The sequence below is a fragment of the Anomaloglossus baeobatrachus genome, chromosome 6 (genome assembly GCF_048569485.1).
Source record: "Anomaloglossus baeobatrachus isolate aAnoBae1 chromosome 6, aAnoBae1.hap1, whole genome shotgun sequence".
NCBI classification, from domain to species: Eukaryota; Metazoa; Chordata; class Amphibia; order Anura; family Aromobatidae; genus Anomaloglossus; species Anomaloglossus baeobatrachus.
This window is the reverse complement of record NC_134358.1, coordinates 238,275,108-238,301,169: the sequence shown is the minus strand read 5'-3', so window position 1 is coordinate 238,301,169 and position 26,062 is coordinate 238,275,108. Positions and strand designations below refer to the sequence as shown.

At 43.6% G+C, this 26,062-nt stretch overlaps 1 protein-coding gene across 1 annotated transcript in view; it reads left to right on the top strand.

The window, feature by feature from the left end:
* Positions 1-581: 581 nt before the first annotated feature.
* Positions 582-26,062, top strand: part of SYCP2L (synaptonemal complex protein 2 like) — a 385,988-nt gene continuing 360,507 nt past the window's right edge. Inside the window, exons 1-8 of the mRNA XM_075316073.1 lie at positions 582-598; positions 641-686; positions 6,459-6,551; positions 14,255-14,315; positions 18,577-18,725; positions 23,658-23,721; positions 23,839-23,899; positions 24,586-24,655. Of these exons, the coding sequence (XP_075172188.1) occupies positions 582-598; positions 641-686; positions 6,459-6,551; positions 14,255-14,315; positions 18,577-18,725; positions 23,658-23,721; positions 23,839-23,899; positions 24,586-24,655 (561 nt within the window). The remainder of the gene's footprint in view (positions 599-640; positions 687-6,458; positions 6,552-14,254; positions 14,316-18,576; positions 18,726-23,657; positions 23,722-23,838; positions 23,900-24,585; positions 24,656-26,062) is intronic.

The following is a 26,062-nucleotide window of genomic DNA, read 5'->3' as shown; positions in this document are numbered from 1 at the left end:
TCACTCCCCTTCACTTCACTCCCCTTCACTTCACTCCCCTTCACTTCACTCCCCTTCACTTCACTCCCCTTCACTTCACTCCCCTTCACTTCACTCCCCTTCACTTCACTCCCCTTCACTTCACTCCCCTTCACTTCACTCCCCTTCACTTCACTCCCCTTCACTTCACTCCCCTTCACTTCACTCCCCTTCACTTCACTCCCCTTCACTTCACTCCCCTTCACTTCACTCCCCTTCACTTCACTGACACTCTTCTGACCCTCCCATCCTGACTTCTAGGTGGGTGACCCTATTCCGCTCAAGCCGCTCACTGGTGTCTGGTGGGTGTGGTGCAGGGTGTTCATAGGATTTGATTTGCTGTTTGAGACAGCACTATAAGATGGGGACCCAGAACCATGAGGGATTTGAATACTCCACTAAGGGGAAGAGCGTGCAGTACCCTGTGACGACTTGATAGTCCAGGGGCGTCACATCTCCACATTAACTATACACCCAATAGCACTTGGTAACTGTACTTGTATATTGGCTGATGACCGGTTCATGTACCCTTGACAGCAATCTACTGATGACAAGTATGTAATATGAATTACTCTGAACTGTAATGCTTGTTTTTTGATCATCAAAATATCTTGTGTTGCAGGGTCCATTCATTTCCATGCATTAGCGTATCCACAGATATTGGTGAGGTAAGTGTTTTTGTTTTTTTTTTGTTTTTTTTTGCCATATTCAATTTTAGTGTTTCCCTTGTTTTCCTTAAATCATAGGCTAGAGCATTTCTAAGCACTGTGCTCATATCATTGCGATAACCAAGCGGCTGCATAGATCTTTCTCATTAATAGACCGCTAAAGACTAAGCTGAGGTTGCTGGCAGGTTAAAGGAATGGGTGTCTCCGTTCTTCAGTACAGGCACCTCCTCTTTTGGCCATCTTTGTCCTCCTTCTAAAGCCTGGGTGCATGACTCTTCTGAAGTCATGCACACTACCCGGCATTGAGTTCCTGCGCAGGTGCACTTTGATCTGCCCTGAGCAGAGCCGATCAAAGTATTGTAGTGCACCTGTGCGGGAACTCAATGCTGGCTAGTGTGCATAACTTAAAACGCGTCATGAACCCAGGCCTTTAACCTGCCAGCAACCTCAGCTTAGTCTCTAGTCCCAGAAGGAGGACAAAGATTGCCAAAAGAGGAGGTGCCGATACCAGAGAACGGAGACACCCATCCAACCAGTCTGCACCGCACCGCCCCTCACGTGAGTATTATAAAGTGATTTTAATGGACAAATCGGAGGGATTTAGAACCAGATTATGTAGCCTGGTTTAACAATTCTTGGTTTTAGAATAAATACTTGCTTATGATTTGAAAAGTTTTTTCTGGCCTAGAAAATTGGTGACCTTTCTGTTATACTGATAGGGAATTTAGATTGTGAGCTCCAATGGGGACAGTGTTATATATATATAATTCGTTTTTAAAACTGAACCACATTTTAAACTCCCTAATCTTCCTTTTTTTTACTCTTTAATGTATCGTAAGTGTTCCTAAATATTCATAAGTAGACAAGCCTGTTCTTACTGGTGGCCTTACTATTGCACAGATATAGGGAGTAGCATTTTAATTCACAAAATTTAGGGAAATTTAAGCCTGGCCCACGAATGTCTTTTTTTTTTTTTTTGGGCAGGGTTAGCACAAGCCCATCACTTCTTGCATTCGGTCACCAGTATAACAGATACCTCTTGTGTAGCTGCTTCAATAGTGCCATCTAGCGGCCACAGCAAACATTTCAACAGCCAAACTATGGAGTTCCCTACACCAACATGTAATAGTGGTACTGTCAGCATTAAAAAAATAAAAAGCTAAATCTATTACTACAGTAATGGTCAAACATTTTGACACAATTTGATTTACAAAGTTTGCTGCTTTATTTTCTATAGTGGCAAATTGTATTAATGGGGTTGTTCAAAGGCCTATAGGTCATGGGTCGTGGCTGTCCTTTTAATGCAGGCTCACATTATAACCTGCACATGTTGGCTGATCAGATCAGCCAACGTGCAGCTAACGGGTGCAAGTGGATCAGAGACTAGTTAAATTGTGCTGTCTTAACTGACAGTGCGATCTAACACGCAATGGCAGGGATCATGCCATTCCCCACTACAATAGGTGGCTCTGTGAAGTGATCACTGGTTATGACAGGGTTGGGGTCAGATGATGACCCCTGTCGCTGTCATGACGTGCTTCCTGGCAGAGCTCCAGCATTCACAGATCAGCATTTCTGTGATTCAGGGGGATGCTAAAGCATCGCTCGGAACAGCAGACGCGATAGGAAGGTGCAGGTTTCAAGTCCCCAAAGGGGATTAGTAATATCAATAAAAAAAACAAACAACCCCAAGATCAAATTGCCTCCCTTTTTGCCCCATTGAAAATAAAACCATAATAATATAAAAAATACACCTATATGGTATCGCAGAAATTCCTGTTCTATCAATCTATAAAATTAATTAATCTGAACGGTAACCGGCATAAAGATTTTAGGCTGGTTTCACACTACGTCTTTTTAACATCAGTTGAAAACGTTATTTTAGCGGAAGTACGGATCCAGTGCAAATGCGTTTTCATTTCAATGCATTTGCAATGGACTCGCGTTAACATGCGTTCACCTGCGTTTGCGTGCGTTATAGTGCGGATCCGGTGACTTGCAGTTTTTTAACATGTTTCAAAAACGCTACTTGTAGCGTTTTTGAGCTGCGTCAAAATACTGCAAGTCACCGGATCCTGACTAAACAGCACGCGAACGCAGGTGAACGCTGGCGTGCTGATAGACAGGATCCTGCTTTTGTACTGAGCATGCCCAGAAAGTACTGAGCATGCCCAGAACCAGTCTCGCGTGATCTGTCTCTCTCCTCCTCCCTCCCTCACCCTCTCTCTCTCTATCTATGTCTTTCCCCCCTTCCTCTCTCTCCCACCTGAGAGCTGCGGACACTCGTAACCAAGGTAAATATCGCGTAACCACTTCTCTTAGTTACCCGATGTTTACGTTGGTTACGTGTGCAGGCAGCCCGGCTCCTAGCAGCTGCAGACACTCGTAACCAAGATAAATATCGGGTATCCAAGCCCGATGTTTACCTTGGTTACCAGTGTCTGCAGCTGTCAGAAGCCGGCTCCCAGTCTAGTTTCCCTCACTCCCGATCACATGACTCCAATGCCCGCCCCTAAACATCCAGTGCAGGATCCTGCAAAATAACAGATGCATTTGCATACGTTATTTGCTGTAAAAGCAGGATCCGTATTTCCGCTAAAATAACGTTAAGGACGGATGTTAAATAAACGTAGTGTGAAACCAGCCTTAGTTGTTTTGTTTTTTTTTGTTGAGACAACATTGCATTAAAATGCAATAACAGGCGATCAAAACATCACATCTACACAAAATTGTATAATTAAAAACAGCAGCTCAAGACGCAAAAAATAAGCCATTACTGACCCACAGATCCTGAAATATGAGATCACAACAGGTCTTGGAAAATGATGATGAAATCCTTTTTTTGACATTCTAATATTTATTTATTTTTCCCCATATAACTAAAGGTAAATCTATACATGTTTGGTATCAACAAACCTGTACTGACCTGGGGAATCCTAATGCCAGATCAGTTTTACCATATAGTGAACATGGTAAAATAAAATCTAAAACACAATCTTGCAATTGCCCTTTTCTGCAATTTCACTGCACTTCCCGTTTTGCAGTACAACATGGGGCACAATGAATGGTGTCATTCAAAAGTGAAACGAGCCCTCTCATGGCTATATTGCCAGAAAAATAAAAAGGGTATGACTCTTGGAAAAAGGGAAGGAAAAACGAAAAAGCAAAAATCATCCGGGGGGAAGGGGTTAAAAACATTTTGATATCTAATATGATCCCAAAGCTTCTTAAAAACAGCTTTTTTTTCCTTGTCTCTTCCTCCTTGCTATTGGATTAAGTGTTGAATACCAAAAAAGAAGAAACCATTAATTTCTCCATTGTGTGCTTTCACAAAGTGCTTAACCGCACCAGAATATTCTGTTCTGTTATTAATGTGTTGTATTTGTTCTGAAATCCTATTTATTTCCTATTACTAATTTTGCTTACAATACATTGTGTTAAATTTATTAATAAATTACATAATAGTCCATATATTGTCTTTTTTTTTTTTAATGTATCTTTCTGGTATATTTGCATGTATTGTACTTTTGGCCGGCTTACCTAAAGAAACCTTTTAACATATACAAAGTAACAATTATACCTGGTTATCTGATACATACACACATCTAGAGTCATTGGAATAAATAGTATTAAAAATATCCTAGAATAGAACAGGAATATATGTGGAGATAATTTTGTTTAATGCTGTTGTATTGTGAACTACATTGGGTACGGAAAGTATTCAGTAAATTCAAAAGTTGTGGTTTTTTTTCTTTTTCTTATTAATGTACACTCTGCACCCCATCCCCAATCTTCACAGAAAAACCAAATGTAGATATTTTTGCAAATTTATTAAACAAGAAAACCTGAAATATCACATGGTCATTATTATTTAGATCCTTTCCTCAGACACTCATATTTAAGTCAGATGCTATCCATTTCCTTGTGATCCTCCTCGAGATGGTTCTACTCCTTCATTGGAATTCCAGCTGTGTTTAATTAAACTGATAGGACTTGGTTTGGAAATGCACACACCTGTTTATATAAGACCTCACCGCATGTCAGACCAAATGAGAATCATGAGGTCAAAGGAACTGCCCAAGGAGCTCGGAGACAGAATTGTGGCAAGACACATCTGGCCAAGGTTACAAAAGAATTTTTGCAGTACTCAAGGTTCCTAAGAGCACAGTGGCCTCAATAATCCTTAAATGGAAGAAGTTTGGGACCACTAGAACTCTTCCTAGACCTGGCCATCCAGCCAAACTGAGCAATTTTGGGAGAAACGCCTTGGTGAGAGGTATACAAGAACCCCCAAAATCACACTGGCTGTGCTCCAGAGAAGCAGTAGGGCGATTGTTGACTTTTTGGAACTTTTTCTTCTATCACTGCAGCCCTCCACCAGTTGGGCATTTTATGGCAGAGTGGCCCGACAGAAGCTTCTCCTCAGTGCAAGACATATTAAAGCATGCACAGAGTTTGCAAAAAAAAAACCCAAAACAAAACACATGAAGGACTCCCAGACTGAGAATTAAGATTCTTTAGTTTGATGAAACGAATATAGAACTTTTTGGTGATAATTCTAAGCGGTATGTGTGGATAAAACCAGGTACTGCTAATCACCTGCCCAATACAATCCCAACAGTGAAACATGGTGGTGGCAGCATCATGCTATGGGGGTGTTTTTCAGCTGCAGGGATAGGACAACTGGTTGCAATTGAAGGAAAGCTGAATGTAGCCAAGTACAAAGGTATCCTGGAAGAAAACCTCTTCCAGAGTGCTCTGGACCTCAGACTTGGTCGAAAGTTCACCTTCCAACAAGACACTAACCCTAAGCACACAGCTAAAATAACAAAGGAGTGGCTTGAGAACAACTGTGACCATTCTTGACTGGCCTAGCCAGAGCCCTGACCTAAACCCAATTAAGCATCTCTGGATAGACCTGAATACGGCTGTCCACCAAAGTTCACCATCCAACCTGACGGAACTGGAGAGGATCTGCAAGGAAGAATGGCAGAGGATCCCCAAATCCAGGTGTGAAAAACTTGTTGCGTCATTCTCAAGAAGACTCCTGGCTATACTAGCTCAAAAGGGTGCTTCTACTCAATACTGAGCAAAGGGTCTGAATACTGACCAGGTGATTTTTTATTTTTTTTTTGTCTGTCAAGATGGGGTGCAGAGTGTACATTAATGAGAAAAAAATTAACTTATTTTGAATTTACCAAATGGCTGCAATGAAACAGTGTGAAAAATTTAAAGGGGTCTGAATACTTTCTGTACCCACTGTATATGGAGTACTAAACTTTTTTAAATATATTGTTAGAATTAGTTTTACCATTATGGTTGCAACACATGATTTCTGAAGATTTTTTTTTTTATTTTTCTGAATGATTTGCCAATATATACGTATCCCATAAGTTGCAGCTTCTTTTGTTTTTATAGATTAATTTTCAATCAAAGTTTTTTTTTTTTTTTTTTTTTGTTTTTTTTTTTCCCCCATCAGGGCAGATTCATTGTATGAACAGGATGACCACGTTCAGCATATAATGTGTTATCACTGATGGGTTTATAGTACATGGAACAATTGATTTTATTACTTGTCAAGACCTAAAAATGTAAATTTTAGATAAAGAAATAAGGCACTGCCATCACATCACCTGTCCAAATGAGCAAAATATCATCAACATATCGATCGAACCAGATAATTTCTGCTTGCATTAAAAATTCCTTACTGGTTGTTGTTGTTATCCGTATTCTAAATATTACCACTTGAATGCTATTTTTTTTCTCTTTTAGCTGACAAAACCTCAGGATGATAAACTTGAACACTTTTGGATTGATTTCAATGTGTGCAGCCAGAGTATTTCATTCTACATGGGGAATAATAAGGTAAACACAACTTGAACTTCGAGTTTTTGAATTAAAAGATTTGAATTGGAACTTCAGTCATTGCTGCATTCTATGAACATGTACATTAATACTGAGGCTGTATCCTAACCACCTAGTACTATTACTAAGGCCTCTTTCACACGTCACGGTCGTGTCAAAGGTGCGTATTGTCCTCAGTGTGCCGTATTTATGGCACACGTGTGCTCCGTGTGTTTATCCGTTATAACACACGGAGAACGGGAACTTTCTACTCACCTGTCCCTGGCGTTGCTGTCCGTGGTGCTGATCTCTGGTCCTGCCAACTCCCCGCAGGAGGAGGACAGCAGCGGCAGAGACAGCAGAGCTGGAGAAGGTGAGTATAGAAATTATTTTTATTTCAGACAGGTGTGTTTTCTCTGGTGCGTGTCACACGGATCACATCCGTGCGGTCCATGTGACACCCGTGATGCTGGAGAAAAACGGACATGTTTACATGTGGGCACACGTATGCTCCACACGTACACTGTGTCCATGGCAAAACACGCACGTGTGCGCAGACCCATTGATTTTAATGGGTCTACGTGTGCCTGTGTCTCCGGCACGTGAGGAAACTGACCAAACGCGTACCGGAGACACGGACGTGTGAAGGAGGCCTAAGGCAGCTTAGCGTGTGAGGCTTGAAGAGGTTTCGTTTCATTATTTTTTTTTTTTTCCTTCCTCATACACCTGAAACTTTATACCAACTAATAGTGAAGGTGAATAAAAGTAACTTTGTACTGTATAAATCTGAAAAATATTTTACCTGAGGAGCCACATTTTCCCCTCTTGGCTTCTTTACTCCTCATCCACTCTGGGGGGGAAAAAAGACCAGTTCCAACTACGAACATGAGCATCTACTACTGAAGCCCTACATTCCCACCACTGGCCAAATGGCATGGGACACTATTAGGCTGGGGCCACACGGGCACTACTGCGATCAACTTGCATGACACTCGACTCGTGCTGGCAGTACAGCAGAGCCGAGTGTCATGCGTGTGTCCTTGCAACTTAGGTCCGTTCGTGCGAGCAGACCTCAGCTGCGGGGGGCGGGCCGGCACTCAGGAGGGGAGGGAGGGATTTCTCTCCCTCTCTACTGCGTAGCCGGCTATTGCCATTCTCGCACTGCACTGGCAGTACATCGGTGTACCGCGAGTGCAGTGCGATTTTTCTCTCGCCCCATTCACTTGAATGGGTGCGAGAGAAAGAGACTCGGCTTACAATCGCAGCATGCTGCGATTGTTTTCTCAGTCCGATTAGGGCTGAGAAAATAATCGCTCATGTGTGCTGACACACAGGCTAGAATTGGTCCGAGGGGAATGCGATGTTTTATCGCACTCCACTCGCACTGTTTTTCTCGCCGTGTGGCTTAGGCCTTATAGATACAAATCTAAGGTGTAACTACACATGTTCCTTCTCTAAACCACTACTCTGACAATCCCTCTTTAAATCGCTATGAATACAGCATCCCCCCTCCGACCAACCAAAAACTAAAAGCTATACTCCCCTCCAGTGAGGAGCCTTTCCAGCAGTGGTGACACTGAATCTTCTAGATGAGCCCTGCAGCCATCAACGCCTGCTTCACACCCCTCCTTTATAGAAATCTGACAACTGAAGCAAGTCTGAGAGCAGGTAGAGCTCACTTCCTCCAGATATCAAATTTGTCTGAAGGAGGGGGGAGTGGAGCAGATGTTGATGGGCTGCAGAGCTCACGTGGCATATAACAGTATCACGTGACCGCCGAGGGAGCCAGTGTCGACATGGTGCCAAAGTTGAATATAGATGTTATTGTGTCGCCCTGGGCAAGCCAGGGGACACAGGTCACACACCACCACACCCTACATCCCAGGTAGGAACATCTAAGCTAACCAAAAATCCTTGTTGCCTTCTTAAAGACAACCTCCACTCAAAAATATTATGTATTGCAAACTGTGCACAGTACCAACATTCCAAACTGTACTATTGAAAAAATGAGATTTTTGGCAAAAAATTGCAATTTTTCGAGCCACCCCGCCAACGTCACGGCAAATCTCCTGGGGCAGTCCTAACACTAAAATATTTTTATTTAAAGTGTGCCATGTGGCCTCACATATGCAAAATTAGGACTGCACAGCACGTACCTTGTGCTTTTCAGTCACCGTCTCCATGACTGATTCATGGTTGTGGGCGGGACAGGCCCGAGCACATGCTGCTTAGAATAAATAGCCAGTGGACGGGGTTGGATGGCAAGTGTGAACAGCCACCAACCGCCAAAAAATCAGGACAGATGGAAAAATAAACATGAGGTGCACTGCAAGATGAGAACCAACTGGGACCCTATATAACAAGAAAAAAACAGCATAAAAACAACCTCCACTCAAAAATATTATGTATTGCAAACTGTGCACAGTACCAACATTCCAAACTGTACTATTGAAAAAATGAGATTTTTGGCAAAAAATTGCAATTTTTCGAGCCACCCCGCCAACGTCACGGCAAATCTCCTGGGGCAGTCCTAACACTAAAATATTTTTATTTAAAGTGTGCCATGTGGCCTCACATATGCAAAATTAGGACTGCACAGCACGTACCTTGTGCTTTTCAGTCACCGTCTCCATGACTGATTCATGGTTGTGGGCGGGACAGGCCCGAGCACATGCTGCTTAGAATAAATAGCCAGTGGACGGGGTTGGATGGCAAGTGTGAACAGCCACCAACCGCCAAAAAATCAGGACAGATGGAAAAATAAACATGAGGTGCACTGCAAGATGAGAACCAACTGGGACCCTATATAACAAGAAAAAAACAGCATAAAAACAACCTCCACTCAAAAATATTATGTATTGCAAACTGTGCACAGTACCAACATTCCAAACTGTACTATTGAAAAAATGAGATTTTTGGCAAAAAATTGCAATTTTTCGAGCCACCCCGCCAACGTCACGGCAAATCTCCTGGGGCAGTCCTAACACTAAAATATTTTTATTTAAAGTGTGCCATGTGGCCTCACATATGCAAAATTAGGACTGCACAGCACGTACCTTGTGCTTTTCAGTCACCGTCTCCATGACTGATTCATGGTTGTGGGCGGGACAGGCCCGAGCACATGCTGCTTAGAATAAATAGCCAGTGGACGGGGTTGGATGGCAAGTGTGAACAGCCACCAACCGCCAAAAAATCAGGACAGATGGAAAAATAAACATGAGGTGCACTGCAAGATGAGAACCAACTGGGACCCTATATAACAAGAAAAAAACAGCATAAAAACAACCTCCACTCAAAAATATTATGTATTGCAAACTGTGCACAGTACCAACATTCCAAACTGTACTATTGAAAAAATGAGATTTTTGGCAAAAAATTGCAATTTTTCGAGCCACCCCGCCAACGTCACGGCAAATCTCCTGGGGCAGTCCTAACACTAAAATATTTTTATTTAAAGTGTGCCATGTGGCCTCACATATGCAAAATTAGGACTGCACAGCACGTACCTTGTGCTTTTCAGTCACCGTCTCCATGACTGATTTTTTGGCGGTTGGTGGCTGTTCACACTTGCCATCCAACCCCGTCCACTGGCTATTTATTCTAAGCAGCATGTGCTCGGGCCTGTCCCGCCCACAACCATGAATCAGTCATGGAGACGGTGACTGAAAAGCACAAGGTACGTGCTGTGCAGTCCTAATTTTGCATATGTGAGGCCACATGGCACACTTTAAATAAAAATATTTTAGTGTTAGGACTGCCCCAGGAGATTTGCCGTGACGTTGGCGGGGTGGCTCGAAAAATTGCAATTTTTTGCCAAAAATCTCATTTTTTCAATAGTACAGTTTGGAATGTTGGTACTGTGCACAGTTTGCAATACATAATATTTTTGAGTGGAGGTTGTTTTTATGCTGTTTTTTTCTTGTTATATAGGGTCCCAGTTGGTTCTCATCTTGCAGTGCACCTCATGTTCATTTTTCCATCTGTCCTGATTTTTTGGCGGTTGGTGGCTGTTCACACTTGCCATCCAAACCCGTCCACTGGCTATTTATTCTAATCAGCATGTGCTCGGGCCTGTCCCGCCCACAACCATGAATCAGTCATGGAGACGGTGACTGAAAAGCACAAGGTACGTGCTGTGCAGTCCTAATTTTGCATATGTGAGGCCACATGGCACACTTTAAATAAAAATATTTTAGTGTTAGGACTGCCCCAGGAGATTTGCCGTGACGTTGGCGGGGTGGCTCGAAAAATTGCAATTTTTTGCCAAAAATCTCATTTTTTCAATAGTACAGTTTGGAATGTTGGTACTGTGCACAGTTTGCAATACATAATAATATTTTTGAGTGGAGGTTGTTTTTATGCTGTTTTTTTCTTGTTATATAGGGTCCCAGTTGCCTTCTTAAAGAGGCTGATGATTCACACCAGGGGGTGGGCCAGGCGGTTGGCTCCGCCCACCGAGGAGATCACAGCTCTGGAGGCGGGAGAAACCAGGCAGTCTAGTCAGGGAGGAGGAAGTGGAAGGAGTGGAGGAGTAGCCCAGGCAGGGCTTGAGTAAACAGTTAAGTGAAAGTAGTGAAAGTAGAAAAGTGGAAAAGGAGGAAAGCAAGTGAGGCGACAGAACAGAAAGAGCGTGCAAAAGCTTGAAGTAGTCCAGCTGTGTGCAGGACAGGTCAGCAACGGCGGTGACTGTCTGGAGGGGGACCGTTTGGAAGTTCCTGGAAGGACCCCGTAGGCTGTGTGCCCGGCGGTCTGGAGCAGTGTTCCGAAGGACAGTCAGCACCAGGGCAGGGGCCTCTCGGACCCCGGCAAGGCTTGGAGTCGCCATAATTTGCCGAATCCGTCAGTGAAGGGGACGTAGATCCCCCAACAGCCAAGTCCCGATTGAAGGCAACAGCTCAGCCAGTGTAAGAGAAACACCGCCACCGCCAAGGCACCAGTTTCTTAGGGCCAGCGCCTGCGGGCAAAGAGTAGAGCTCCCCCGGTCCAGCTTGAAGCCGGGGAGCGGGTTACCGGTGGGGACCCATCGCAACCAACAAGTACACAAAGGTGCAAGGAAGAGGGACATCACCGTCACCTACCGGGAGAGCAAGTGCAGCTGTCCGTGGGACCGTCTTACCAGCCGTTTGGTTTACCGTAAAAACTGTGTTCACGTCTCAGGCTGAGTGAGTACCACAGTGCCGCAAGGCACAGCGCTGCCCCCCGCGTCCCTGCGCCCACCAGGCCCTGCACCTCACAAACAATCACCGGGCCCCGGGATCACCAACCCCTACCCACGGAGGGGCAACACAACACCTGGCTGCTTCGCATCACCATCCCCGGGACCCCTGTACTGAGCAGCGGTGGTGAAATCACCACAACCGTGGGTGGCGTCACGGACAATAATCATCCCCACACCCAACAACCCCCCTTTCACTCACGGGCGAGGAGTGCCGCTCGAGAAACCCCCGGGATCCGGCCCACCGCTCGAGCCACCACTGAGCAGCAGCCGCCGGACCCGAGCAGAAGGGGTGAGCGAAGTGTGCTGACACCCTCCTCCCCGCCCGCGACATTATTATTTTAGTTTGGAGGGAACATAGTGATTGAGAAGGGGTTGTCCAAAAATAGGACAATCCCTTTAATTATCAAAGACCCTTTTGATCATCTGTATAGCCAGAAGATACCTTTTTATGCAAAGAAAAGTAGCACTCACCTTTTTTTTTTTTTTTTTCTTTTTTTCTTTCCTGATGATGGACGTTCCTTTTTATCTTAAAAACTACATTTTTCCATATATTTTGTTTTGTATAGATGAGCAGATCTAACCACTGCTAATCAACTTTGATGTGAATAGCAGCAGCTATTTTAAGATTTTACAACCTAAGGCCCTGTGCACACGAGTATTTGGTGAGGGTTTTTTTTTTCCCTCCAGTATCTGTAAGCCAAAATTAGGAGTGGGTAATAAAATACAGAAGTGGTGCTGTTTCTATTACACTTCTCCTCTGATTATCTCATTCCTGGCTTTGGTTTACATATACTGGGGTAAGAAACTCACCAAATACCGAACGTGTGCACGTGGCCTAGGAGTTGTAAGACTAAATCAATGTGTCGTGTACTACCGCAGAGCTTAAAAACCTTGAAATTGGGAATTTAAAACTTTTTCAATTAATTTTTACCCATGAAAATAGAGGTGCTAGTCCTGCAGTGTCTGTTTGACAGTGGAGTAGCGGATTACTGTAGTACAGCACCTTAACACAATTTTTCTTTTCATTCATAATTCAGTACAAAAGAGGACAGTTTGTTTCCTCAGTTCTAATTTTCTTATTGAAGAAAATTCCTGAAACCAAGGCTTGTAGGAGAAAATGTTCTTCCTAGTTTGGGAGATGGACTTGACCTGAACGCCATTGGAAGACGCTGATTGGGCAGTGTGGGTCTTCGCCCAAATGCAGCTAGCTCTAAACACAGCTCTTCCGGAGGAGGGAGGATTTACTTTGTTTGCTTCTTTTTTATTTTTTATTTTTGTACACACTAAATCCGATGAACGCTGTTTTTACCCCCAGTGCGAACCGCATACAGTGTTTGAGTGGCTCGCACCAATGCTCGTTCCAGTGGTCAGCGTATGTAAAGCACCTGAACACTTAGAATAAAAAATAAGTAGTCTGTGTTTGGTACAAACACCGAACTTTACTATTTGGGTATGCTCATCTCTAGCCAGAAGCTATGCTTTAGTTTAGTTTTTTTTCTTTTGTAGTTCAGATGAGGTAAAAGTGATAACTTCATGAGCAAAACAATCAAATTTTGGGATCTGTGGCCAGTAAATGAAAAACGCTATTTAACCTGCAGATATGGAGTTAATCTGGAGGGCAATGGAATTTGGAAACTGAATGGCGCCTGCACATAGATCACTGATGCCGGGAGGAAAAGAACTTTATTCCCTTCAGCAGCATTTGGTACTAAATCATGGGGGAGGTGCTGTCGCGGGGTCTGTCACTGCTTTGGGTATCTAGAGCAAAAGCTGTAACTGCGTCTCCCGCACTGACTGACGGCCGGTTCTAGATACACAGAGCAGTACCTGAACCCGCACTGGTGCCTCCCCTATGACTGAAACTGCCAGGAGTAATAGTTAATTTACTCTCAATGGTGAGATTTGATGTGCTGACGCCGGGCAGGTTCAAAAAGCTATTAACCCAGGTTAATAGTATTTTTTAATTATATTTTATTATTATGACCGGTTTCCTTTAATACCAAAATTTGTCTGTCCTAAAACATTTAGCCATTCATGTACCTATAGAAATTGCTGCTATTGTGAAGGCAACGGATGGCCACCATAAATATTAGTTGAATTTTTACATTTTTCTTTTGTTCTTTCATTTTGCATTGTGTTCATTGATAAAGCAACTATTAACACTGCTTCTCTTATTAAAAGCTTTCTTACTTTGCAGCATTTTTTTTTTTTTTTCTTCAACTTCTGCCTAAAACCTTTGCACAGTACTTAGACTACAAAATTGTATATATAGCTGAAGAATAGCTTGGGAACAAATACAGAAATATCTTCGGCAACCCTTTTTTAACTTCTCCTCTTGATTGGGCCTAGACTAGCTGCCATGATAGCCGGTGTCCGGCTAATATTTGCTCCATCTCTACTATAGTGAGACTGTAATCGGAAGAATGTTGAGATCAGTTGTCTTTTTGTCCAATTATGTGCTGACGAAATAATTCTATGGTAATTTTTTTTTTTTTTTTTTTTTTAGGCTTGCCTTTGGGAGAGCGTCAGATTACAGAAAGAATCACTAAATGGTTACAGCTTGGAAGGTACTATGGTGTAATTGTTAGAAGTTTGATACATTTGTAGAAAATTCTGTAAGGCCATAATATGGGACGTTATAAAATCAAACGAGGAGAAAAATGCAAAAGAAGGGCTTCAGATAATTTCTTATATTGTCCATTATTAAAGGGGTTTTCCACTTTTAGAATATCGTATACAAACCTTTTAATACAAGTTATTGAAAGTCCAGCTCCAGCCTACGAGCCACCTGGGTTCAGACTCACCCGGTAAACAAAGGCTTGCACGGACATGGACAGGAGTGTATCCAGCAATGGAATTGGCTATAAAGAAAATCCGGCAAAGACTTGGAAACACCGGTGCTGTAATAAAACTTCTAATTTATTTGTGATATCCATAAAAAGTAAACACAACCCACAAGGTTCAGGAACAACAAAGTATGGTTAGCAGGAGATATCGCAGATAGGACTATGTGTTTCAGCGGCCCGTTCCGCCTTCCTCACGGTCCTATCCACTGGTTAGGACCGTGAGGAAGGCGGACAAGGCCGCTGAAACTTTAGCCACAAACATTGTAATGTACAATAGAAAAAATATCAGATCGTATTCCTCCCCGGGTTCTGGAACAGTTCCCTGCTGTGCTAAGTGATCAACTGTGATGTTAACGTGATGTTACTTCTGAAGTCAAAATACAAAGATGAGTGGAGTGGTGGAGAACCGGTGCTGGACCCAAGAATGGACAATACGGTCTGATGTTTGTACATATTAGGATTAGGATGTTTGAGGTTCACTTTTAGAAAACTGTAAAACTCCTTTAACTTACAGTACAGTTACAGTAGCTGGATCCATATGGTGTTAAAGGGGGTTCTCCACTACTTTTACATTGATTGCCTATTCTTAAGATAGGCCATTAATGTCCGATCAGCTGGGAAACAACACCCGACACCCCCACTGATCAGGTGTTCTCGGTACCGGAAATGCTCAGTTCTGGAGCTGCCTGGCTACTTCTTACATGTTGACAAATCCTGTTTAACCCCTTCACTATATATGACATGCCTTTGCCTCATATCCCTGCCTTTAATGTGGGCTCGCATGCTGAGCACACATCTTTGCAAGCAGATAATGGCTGAATTATTCATCAAATTGCTGCTGGTGTAGAGGCACTTCACCCACAGTTGTTAACCTGTTAAATGCCGCTGTCAATCTCAGAAAGCAGCATTTAATGCGCCAGCAGGTGTGGGGCACACAATTCCAAAATTCCATCGGCGTGCCCATGACGTAATCACCGATAGGCTAGCATGACAGCCGTGCGTCTGCTGAACACCCCTTTGCTTGTCATAACTGGCCTCCTGTGAAAACCAGCGTTTAGCTGGTGCTCATAGGAGACAATGTTTTGTTATTTTTTTTTTTTCTTCTATATATGGCAGTGCTAATGCACTATGCTATGTATGGAACAAGTGATCAGAGGTAGCAGGTTCAAAGGGACTAACAAATACAGTAACAAGCTTAAAAAAAAAATAAAAATAGCCCCCGTTTTTAAAAATAAAGCAATTGAGAAAGTATGAAAAAAAAAATACACATTTGATTGGTATGGTGTGGTTGGCAACATGATTGTTTGGTACAAACTTTTATAAATCGTAATATTTATTATTTTTACCTCAAGAAGGCCTTTTGAAAAGGCCAAAACACATTGTATTTAAAATACTTATATACTTATACATTTTTTTTTTATTTTTTTTTTTCATATACCGTATTTTTCGGACTAAAAGATGCACTTTTTTTCTCCCAAATGTTGGGGGAAAGTGGGGGGTGCGTCTTATAGTCTGTAGGGCTGCGGGGAATGAGGGTGCTGCGGTGGAGCGGGTCATCGGCGGCACGACCAGGCTGTAGCAGCCTGCCGTGACCACGTGGACCCGCTCATTTAATATGCATGCCCATCATCCCGCCCATCATCACTCAGCACTGAAGCCAGCCCTGACAGGTGGCGGGGTGATGGGCGGGGAATGTGCGCATATTAAACAGCCTGCCCGCCTGATCACCCTTGGCAACTACAGCCTGGAGTGATCATATGCGGCTGTATTCACTGCCCCCCACATCAACGTGGGGTGCAGTGAATCAGTACACTCACCGACAATGATCCCTGCAGCATCGCAATGTCCTCCTGTCTGTGCCGGCGGCGGCTGTGTGGAGACTAGTGGTGCTCACAGCGATGACGTCATCACTGTGCGCACGTGTCCACACGCAGCTGGCACAGACAGGAGGAAATCGCGATGCTGCAGGGATCGTGGCCGGCTTCACACTCCAGCGCTGCTGCTGACACAGACGGAGGAGGAGCGATGCTGCAGGGAGTGAGGTAAGGTGAGTATGAACGTTTATTTTTTTTTTTATGTGCCACAGGATGCGGCCCGTATAGCAGGATGGGGGTGTATAGCAGGATGGGGGTGTATAGCAGGATGGGGGTGTATAGCAGGATGGGGGTATATTATGAGCAGGATGGGGCCATATGCCAGGATGGGGTATATACCAGGATGCGGCCATATGCCAGGATGACTGTATATAGCAGGATGGGGGCTATACCAGGATGAGGGACATATACTGTATATACAAGGCAGGAGGATCATTACCAGGATGGTGTACCTTTTTTATAGAAAATTTGGGGACATTACTCCCATAACAGTGCAAGCAGAAGATCCTTGCCCCGGAAGTGTGTCATGACCACATCTTTTGATCAAAATTTTATTTTCCGACTTTCCTCCTCTAAAACCAGGGTGCGTCTTATAGTCGGGTGCGTCTTATCGTCCAAAAAATACGGTGTGTGTATATAATATAATATTATATATATATATATATATATAGACGTAGACATAGGTCTGCAGTCAAAGATCTGCAGACTGCTGAATCATGAGTGAGAAAAAGGGGAGAATGTAACTGGCTGTGGACACACAGGGAATACAGTGGGCGGACAGAGTCTGTGCTCTGTTGGGCGTGCTGTATACCCGAATGAGCTTTCAAACATAGTGTAGGTAATATCTTTATCATTCCCACGTCTAATTGAACTCCCTTTGTGGATTCCCTGCCGTACTGCCAGATATACGAAGCTGGCTGTGGACATATGGGGAATATAGTGGGTGGGCAGAGTCTGTGCTCTGGTGCTCCTAGAGTTTATTTAGATACTGCCCCTTTGCATCGTTACAGGACATTTCCCATGATATACGTGAGATATTTGCCAATCCTTTTGCATTTTTTGTAAAGCATATATTGATAGCATGCAAGCATATTGGGAATAATGGCTTCTAGAATTTTGGGATATGTCATGGTTTTATGATGGGGTTATTTCCTAAACTTAATGGCCCATATATGCCTCGTGTGAAATCCATTTTTTTATATATCTTGATAATATTATGGTAATAATTGTTCCTGTAATGGCATATATTATCATCTAATTATGTTATCCTGTAAACCTTTCCACCAGTATATAGGTAATTTGTTGAGTGGCTTTAAAACCTGCTAAATAGAGAGAGAATTATCCTATGGTAGATTTTATCTAGTATTGGAGGATTATATACGGATTATTGGTTATTTTGATTTTAATGCACACTGTGGTGTTCTTCTCCCCTTATCTGATCTAATAAACTTTTTTGCATTATAAAGGACTTTGATCGGAATTTCTTCTCCCTTTTTTCTCATGTCATAAACTATTGTCCTCATTTATGGTCCATGTATTTCCACATATGTATTGTTATAGGTATACTTCTAATATAATATACATTAAGATTAGTCATGTGCCCGCAGATATATCCACAGGTACGTCCGCAGGTTTCCCGCAGCAGCTCCCCGGAATCTGCAGCTATCCATTGCTGAGGGATTCCAACTAAATATCTGCGGTAAACCTGCGGACATTCATGCGACTTACCTGCGGGAGTCCCTGCCTCTATCTCCATAGTGGAGGGTTGGGAATTCTGCAGATATTACCGCAGGAATAATTGACATGCAGTTACGTACGGCTGCGGGACATCCACAGTATATTCCGCAGCCGCACATACTGCAGCATGGACACAGCCACCCCCCATGTCCCATAGGATAACATGGGGAGTGCCTGTACTTGCTAAAACCTGCGGATTTATCTAGAAAATCCAGATAAATCCGCAGGTTTTCCCACGGCAAAATCCGCGGGTACATTGTCCATTGTGGGCACATTGCCTTATAAAGGCACAGAAAGAAATACTGAGCACAAAGTATTATTTTCCTTGATCTTAAACATTCAACTTTTTTTTCCCTTTCTTTTCTTTAAAGAATGCAATGGACAGAAACTTTTAAACATACACCTTAAGATTCCTCAACCTATCTATAACAAGGAGGCAAAATATATCAAGATCAGCTTTGAAATGAAGCACGCAATTCAGAATGCCACATTTTGCACATATGGAGTGGATCTTCAAATGGTACGGTCACATTGTCATCCGCTGACGTTTTCCTACTAATCGGCCCTGGTGCAAGATTATAGCCAAAAGCAAAAATTATATTTACCTTGTCAAGCTTTACCAATTATGTGGCCTCCCTATGTAAAGATACAGGAAATAGTTGGAAAGAGCAGATTGTAAACAAAATATTCTTATAGCAGATATAATGTATAATGTACTGCTCATGCTTTTATAGGCTGTAAATATAGATGCTGCTAAAACTACAGAAGACGACTAGTTGCGTAAGGGTCCGTTTACATTGACGTCAATATCAGAAAACTGATTAAAGAGAAAGGACAATTGGCGACCTGCCGAATGTGTGAAAAGGGCCTTAGTATTCCAGTGGGTCGAAGCAGTTAGGCCTTTAGGGACAAGGCTGTTTTTTGTTTTTTTTTGCGAATAGAATACCCTTTTAAAATGCATGTTACAAATCCATTTTTTTCGATTTCCACTGAGTATTCTCATGTTATTGAATTGCTTTTGCTTTTGTTAGGCCGCATGAAAGCAAGTAAATTTTGCAATTGACTTACTGTTTCGATCTGCTATCCATCTCCTGCAATGAGCTTGTATCTTACATAGTGCACCGTTTTCCAATGGCCACCTGTGCCTTGCTGAGTGTAGAGTGCACAGCAGTTCTGTTCCAGTTGATGTGTAAACTCCCAGTCACCTTCCTCCAGCCCATTAATTTCTATTCAGTGGTAAGCTACTCCTCTCCCGCCTCCTGACAAGGCTCTTCTCAGGCCTGTAGAATCACAATCCTCTGATTCCCAGCATGGGTATTTTCAGAACCAGATCTTCTTTACAGTATGTCTTGAGCTGTGTGCTTGTTCAAAGTTTATCACAAAATTTACATTTAGAGATGACAATAGACTCCATAACAAACATTAGCAACCCCTTTTAAGGGTTTGTCCAGTCTCAGGCTATGTGCGCACATTGCGTTTTTTTCCGCGGAAACGCTGCGTTTTGAACTCCAGCGTAATTGCATGCGTTCAGCTTCCCCAACAAAGTCTATGAGAAAGCCGAAAAATCAATGCACACACTGCGTTTGTAAACGCAGCGTTTTGGATGCCCAAAATCGCTGCGGAAAAAAAAGCAGCATGTCCCTTTCTTTTGTGCGTTGTAGCTGCGGTCTCCACCCAGTGAAATCAATGATGTGGGTCAGAACGCAACCAAAATTCACTTGGACTGCATTTTTGTTGCGTTCTGCATGTTTTTTTGACAAGCAAAACGCAGATCTTTTCAGTCTGTCAATGTCTGTCAATTTCGGTCTGTGGAAGTCGGTGAATCTCCTGTCGGTCGGTCAGTCTCTTTCTCTGTCAGTTGGTCGCTTTGTCTGTCTGTCTCTATCTCTCTCTGTCCCTCCCTCTGTCCTTAGGTCAGTCTCTCCCCCTCTCTCATACTCACCGATCCCCGATCACCGGCGCGGCGCTGCTCAGCTCTCACACTGCTCCGGCAGCTTTTCCTCTTTTGAAATTGCCGGCCGCTCATTATTCAATCTGGTATTCCCTGCTTTCCCCGCCCACCCGCGCCTATGATTGGTTGCAGTCAGACCCGCCCCGACGCGGAGTGACAGCTGTCTCACTGCAACCAATCACAGCCGCCGGTGGGCGGGTCTAGATCGTGCAGTACAATAAATAAATTAAAAAAATAAAAATAAAAATAAAAGTCGTGCAATCCCCCCCCCCAATTTTGATACCAGCCAAGGTAAAGCCACACGGCTGAAGGCTGGTATTCTTAGGATGGGGAGCGCCACGTTATGGGGAGCCCCCCAGCCTAACAATATCAGCCAGCAGCCGCCCGGAATTGCCGCATCCATTAGATGCGACAGTCCCGGGACTCTACCCGGATCATCCCGAATTGCCCTGGTGCGGTGGCAATCGAGGTAATAAGGAGTTAATGGTAGGAGCCCATAGCTGCCACTAAGTCCTAGGTTAATCATGACAGGCGTCTCCCCGAGATACCTTCCATAATTAACTTGTAAGTGAAAGTAAATAAACACATACACCCGAAAAATCCTTTATTTGGAATAAAAGACAAAAAAACCCACCCTCTTTCACCACTTTATTAAAATCCCCAAATACCCCTCCAGGTCCGGCGTAATCCACACGAGTTCCCGCGACGCATCCAGCTCTGCTACATGAAGCTGACTGGAGCGGCAGTAGAACACCGCCGCTCCTGTGACCTCCACGCAGCAACTGAAGTGAATCGTGCTGTCAGCTGGGACATCACTGAGGTAATGCTGGTGTGTGTGCGGTGATGATGGGGGTTGTAGTGTCGGGATGTGTGCAGTGAAGATGAGGGCTGTAGTGCCGGGATGTATGCGGTGATGTCGGCGGTAATATCGGGATGTGTGCAGGAATGTCGGCGGTAGTGTCGGGATGTGTGCGGGGATGTCGGCGGTAATGTCGGGATGTGTGCGGGGATGTCGGCGGTAATGTCGGGATGTGTGCGGTGAAGATGATGATCAGGACGCCACACACAGACAGAGCCGCGGTATGACAATGAAGTCGGGTGAAGTTCACCCGAGTTCATTCTCATCACGCGACTCTGTGTCGGATGTCAGCCGGCATGTAGCAGAGCTGAATTGCCGGGGAACGCACTGTCAAAAATGCATGCAAAGTGCATGGAAAAAGCATCCAAAATGCATGCGTTGTGGATGCATTTTATTTTATAAACGCAGTGTCCAGTCTGCCAGAGGGTACGTTCTTTTCTACACTGCAGAGAACGCAACATGCGCACATAGCCTAAGGGTCCCGTTACATATACCGACATTCCAGCGATCCCGACAACGATATGACCTGGTCATGATCGCTGGTACGTCGCTACATGGCCGCTAGTGAGCTGGCAAACAGGCAGATGTAATTAATGACGCAGCAACGATACGGCAATCTGTATAATGACCTCTGTGGTCGTTGGGACCCTGTCACACAGCAGCCATTCTGACGACTCGATAGAGGCGTAGTTTTTCCACTTAGGCATGCCAACGAGGTCGCTCATCATTATGGCGTCAAACACAGCGATGCATGCTGCCCAGCAGGACACAAACGATCAAAAAATGAACCAGGACGTTCAGCTACGATCGGCAATATCACAACAGGGTGCCAGTCGCTACTATGTGTCACACGTAGCGAGATCGCTAGCAAGGTCGCTGTTGCGTCACAAAACCTGTGACGTTTCAGCGATCTCTCGAACGACATCGCTATTTGTAACAGGGCCTTAAGTTTACAAGTCTGTAATCACTGTGACTGCAGACTTGTGAATCCTCACGTTGCATGCATTGTGCGCTGAGAGGCTTCTCCATTGTCAAAGCCAGGAACAGCAGGTCAAGTGGTCGAGAGAATGCAATATGCATACACCTGGCCAGAATCTGATATGGTTGGGTGTTACCTTGATCAATGCAAGTGTGTTGGGTGAGGCTGCGTCCATCTGGTCGGCGTGTGGCCAGGCATATGCATATCTCATACACTCTGCCACGTGACTGCCGTTCCCGGTTTTGGCACTGGAGAATCCTCAGTGCATCCTTTTGTCAATGGGCTTTTCATAAAGGAGGCCTGTATGCGTCCGAAACATGTTGCTTTTATCCTCACTTTAGATCCGCCTTTTTTAAATTTATGGACTAAAAGTTGAAGAAATTTTAGATATCTTGAAGGTTTTTTTGTTTTTTTTTTTTTCCCCTCTTGATTTACTTGCGTAGTGTCACATGGCTTTCTTCCCTGCTCCATGCGTGCCGACAGCCAATGTCATAGGGGAGCTGGTTTCCTTCCTCCTTTACCCCAGCACGCTACATGAAAGAAATAGTCCTGGCTGGGTGTGGGGACCTGTGTAGCGTGGGCTGTACACCCATGTAGGCCGCATGTTACTGTTGGCTTTGACTAACCAGGACTAGATAAAGACTCTTTCGCAGCAAGAATAACTCTTAAAGGTTCTTCCATAACAACTTTACACACAATATAGCGGGCACATAACTTTCAGGTCATTCCAGGTTTGCAACACTTCTTTAGACACATTCTCAGCTCCCACTGGGTTGTTCCTCATCTTACTGGTCTCTTGAGTCCCTGCACAACAGTTCAGTCTGTGACTATCACTTTTTACAGCTCCAGCTCCATGTCTATTATTCTCTTTGAGAATTTTTGATCATATTATGGCCAGAGTAGAGCCCTATGCTCATAGATGCTTCCGTATCCACGTCTATTTTCCTAATCGAGGTGGTGGTTAGGGTTTTGTCCAAGAGTGTCAGAGAAGAGCCATGTGTTCTCAGATGCTTAGGAGACTCCTCATCGGAAAATCGACTCCATTCCCATACCAGTCTATTCTGACGCATTAGCATCAAGACCCCATGCCAAAAAGGTAAAGTCCCATCCGAAAGACCCTTCTGCCTGGGGCCACTTTGTTAGGTCGGTCTCTAACCGCCGTGTTGTTTCGTATTCTGTTTCTCTGTTAACACTTCAGGATCACGCTATCTCAATTTGGTTTCCTTCCTCTTTTTGCTGCCACAGATCATCCACGGTGTATGACATTCATAACATACACTGGGTCTTCACTAACTTTCTGGATGGGAACTGTCTTTTCCTATGACCTAATGCCTCCCAATGTGCAACCTCACGTCACACGCACTGCACTGTGAGGATTCTCTGTTTTCAATGCTTGGAACAGCGGGTTCACGTGGCCGAGCGTATACGATCTGCATACTCCCAGCCAGAATCTGATGTATTAAGTGAGGCCGCACCTATCCGTTTGGAATGTGGTCAGGAGTATGCATATCACATACTCTCAGCCACGTAACCGCTATTCCCGGCTCTGACACCTGAGAAACCTCAAAGCACATAGTACATGTGACATGCATGAAAAAGAGAAGAAAATGTATGTAACCTTAAAAAATTTTTTATTATATCCTTTTATTCCCTCATTGTTTAGAATCCCCAGATTACATCACCACAGCAAACGGACATCGCACGTAATATAAAAGATGAATGTAGAGGTTTGTATAAGGTTACTGTATATGCTAGGAGCGGCAGTCTGTGGAACAATTTTTATTATATCTTTTCTTTTTCTTTTGTTGCTAATTTGTCCTTTTGTTGCTAATTTGTCCTATCAGATTCTCATGACGTTTACTGCCTTGATAAGGTGTCGGTCCCAATTGTCAGTGATACCTGTAGGTGAGCTATTACAATTTAGATTTTTCATTTTCGGAAGTGTTTTGTTTTGTGTGTGTTTTTTGCTTTTGTGTTTTTTGTTCCCCCCCACCCCCCCAAAGGTTTTTGGGTTGTGTTTTTTTTTTTAATTTATATAAGTCTGCTCGCTAGTAGTGCCTTACTGTCAACTACTATAGCCTGAGCTTTTGATGTTTATATAAACAGTGTTTTCTTTTTTTTTTTTTTTTTTTCTTTTTCTTAAAAACAAAAAACAAGTCCTAAAATTTGAAAGTTTAAATATAGACAAAGGGGATAACTTACTGAACTTACTGATTTGCTGGTAGCCCGACTGTTGGGAGCTTCAGCAATCCCAATAATAGGCCAACAAATAAACTGGTCAAAATAGCCCAAGTGTAGTACTCTTTGTGGCACTGCTGGAAATCAAATAAATGGAGTAGAGGTCAAGGAAAAGCGCCTCTGCCCCTTTAAAGAGTTTACTGGTTTACCGTGGGCCACACTGGCTGGGACCCCAACAATCATCAGTTATCCTTTTATTCAATAGATGGAAAACTTTCAGTTTCGGTTCGGTTCGGTTCAGTTCAGTTCAGTTCAAACTTTCATAAGAAGTTTACAATGCCTCTGCCGGGCTTTATTATTTTGGATACTTGGACGGGTGCTCTATCTCTGATTGCAGCTTTATTGATCTCTAGGGTCCTGGAATACACTGAAGACAAGCAACTACCTGAGTTTCTTTCAGCAGGTTCTGAACATTTGAGCAAGGTATGAAATCACATTCTACTAATCCCTCCTTTTACAAAGCGGCTCAGCAGGTGTGTCAGGCAGCTACCTGGTCGAGCCTGCACACTTTCACGAAACACTATCAGGTGCATACCTATGCTTCGGCAGATGCCAGCCTAGGTAGGCGAGTCCTTCAGGCGGCAGTTGCCCACCTGTAGGACGGAGCCGTTACGGCTCTATTATGAGGTATTATTTACCCACCCAGGGACTGCTTTTGGACGTCCCAATTGTCTGGGTCTCCCAATAAGGAGCGACAAAGAAGAAGGGAATTTTGTTTACTTACCGTAAATTCCTTTTCTTATAGCTCCAATTGGGAGACCGAGCACCCGCCCCTGTTTATTGTATACACATGTTGTTCATGTTAAATGGTTTCAGTTCTCCGATATTCCTTCGGATTGAATTTACTTTAAACCAGTTTATAATTTTTTCCTCCTTCGGGCTTTTGCACCAAAACTGATGAGCCCGTGGCAGCACGGGGGGTGTATAGGCTGAAGGGGAGGGGCTTTACACTTTTAGTGTAATACTTTGTGTGGCCTCCGGAGGCATAGCTATACACCCAATTGTCTGGGTCTCCCAATTGGAGCTAGAAGAAAAGGAATTTATGGTAAGTAAACAAAATTCCCTTCTTTTATTTCAGGACACCTTCTATAAACAGCGCTGTGGCTCAGCGATGGGCTCGAATGTCGCACCTCCTTACGCCAATGCTTATGTGGCGTGGTTTGAAAAGGAATTTATTTATTCAAGTGTTTTTTTTTTTTTCAAGCGAACTGTGTTTTTTGGCGCAGATTCCTGGATGATATTTTTTGTATTTGGAGGTGCGACATTCGAGCCCTGGAGATCTTTATTAATGAGATTAACTCTGTCTGGTCTGAACTGAAGTTTACAATGAACTGTCATTTGGACAGAATTAATTTTTTAATTTTTTGGATACAATTGTCATTAAGGGTGATGACCATAATCACTGACCTATATAGAAAGCCGACTGATAAAAATAATCTCCTGCTTTTTTCTAGTAATCATCCCCCTCATCTGAAAAAAATCATTGCCACACTCACAATATCAAAGAGTGTGGCGAATAGTCACTGATCCAAAGGTACTTGAACAAAGAGTAGATGAAATGTCCATAAAGTTTTCACAGCGGGGTTACCCCTCAAGGTTACTGAATGAGCAGAAAGACAGACAATCCACACAGAGAGATAAAAAGCAGAGGCTAGTTTTTTCAAACACATATCATCCATGGTCTGTATTCATCCATGAAGTTTTGAGGAAACATTGGAATGTTTTATCTAACTCCTACCCTAATATTAAGGATTTTCACAGACCTCCCCTTATGTCTCATCGTAGATCTTTGAATATTAGGGATAAAGTAGTGAGAGCGGACCTGGGCAG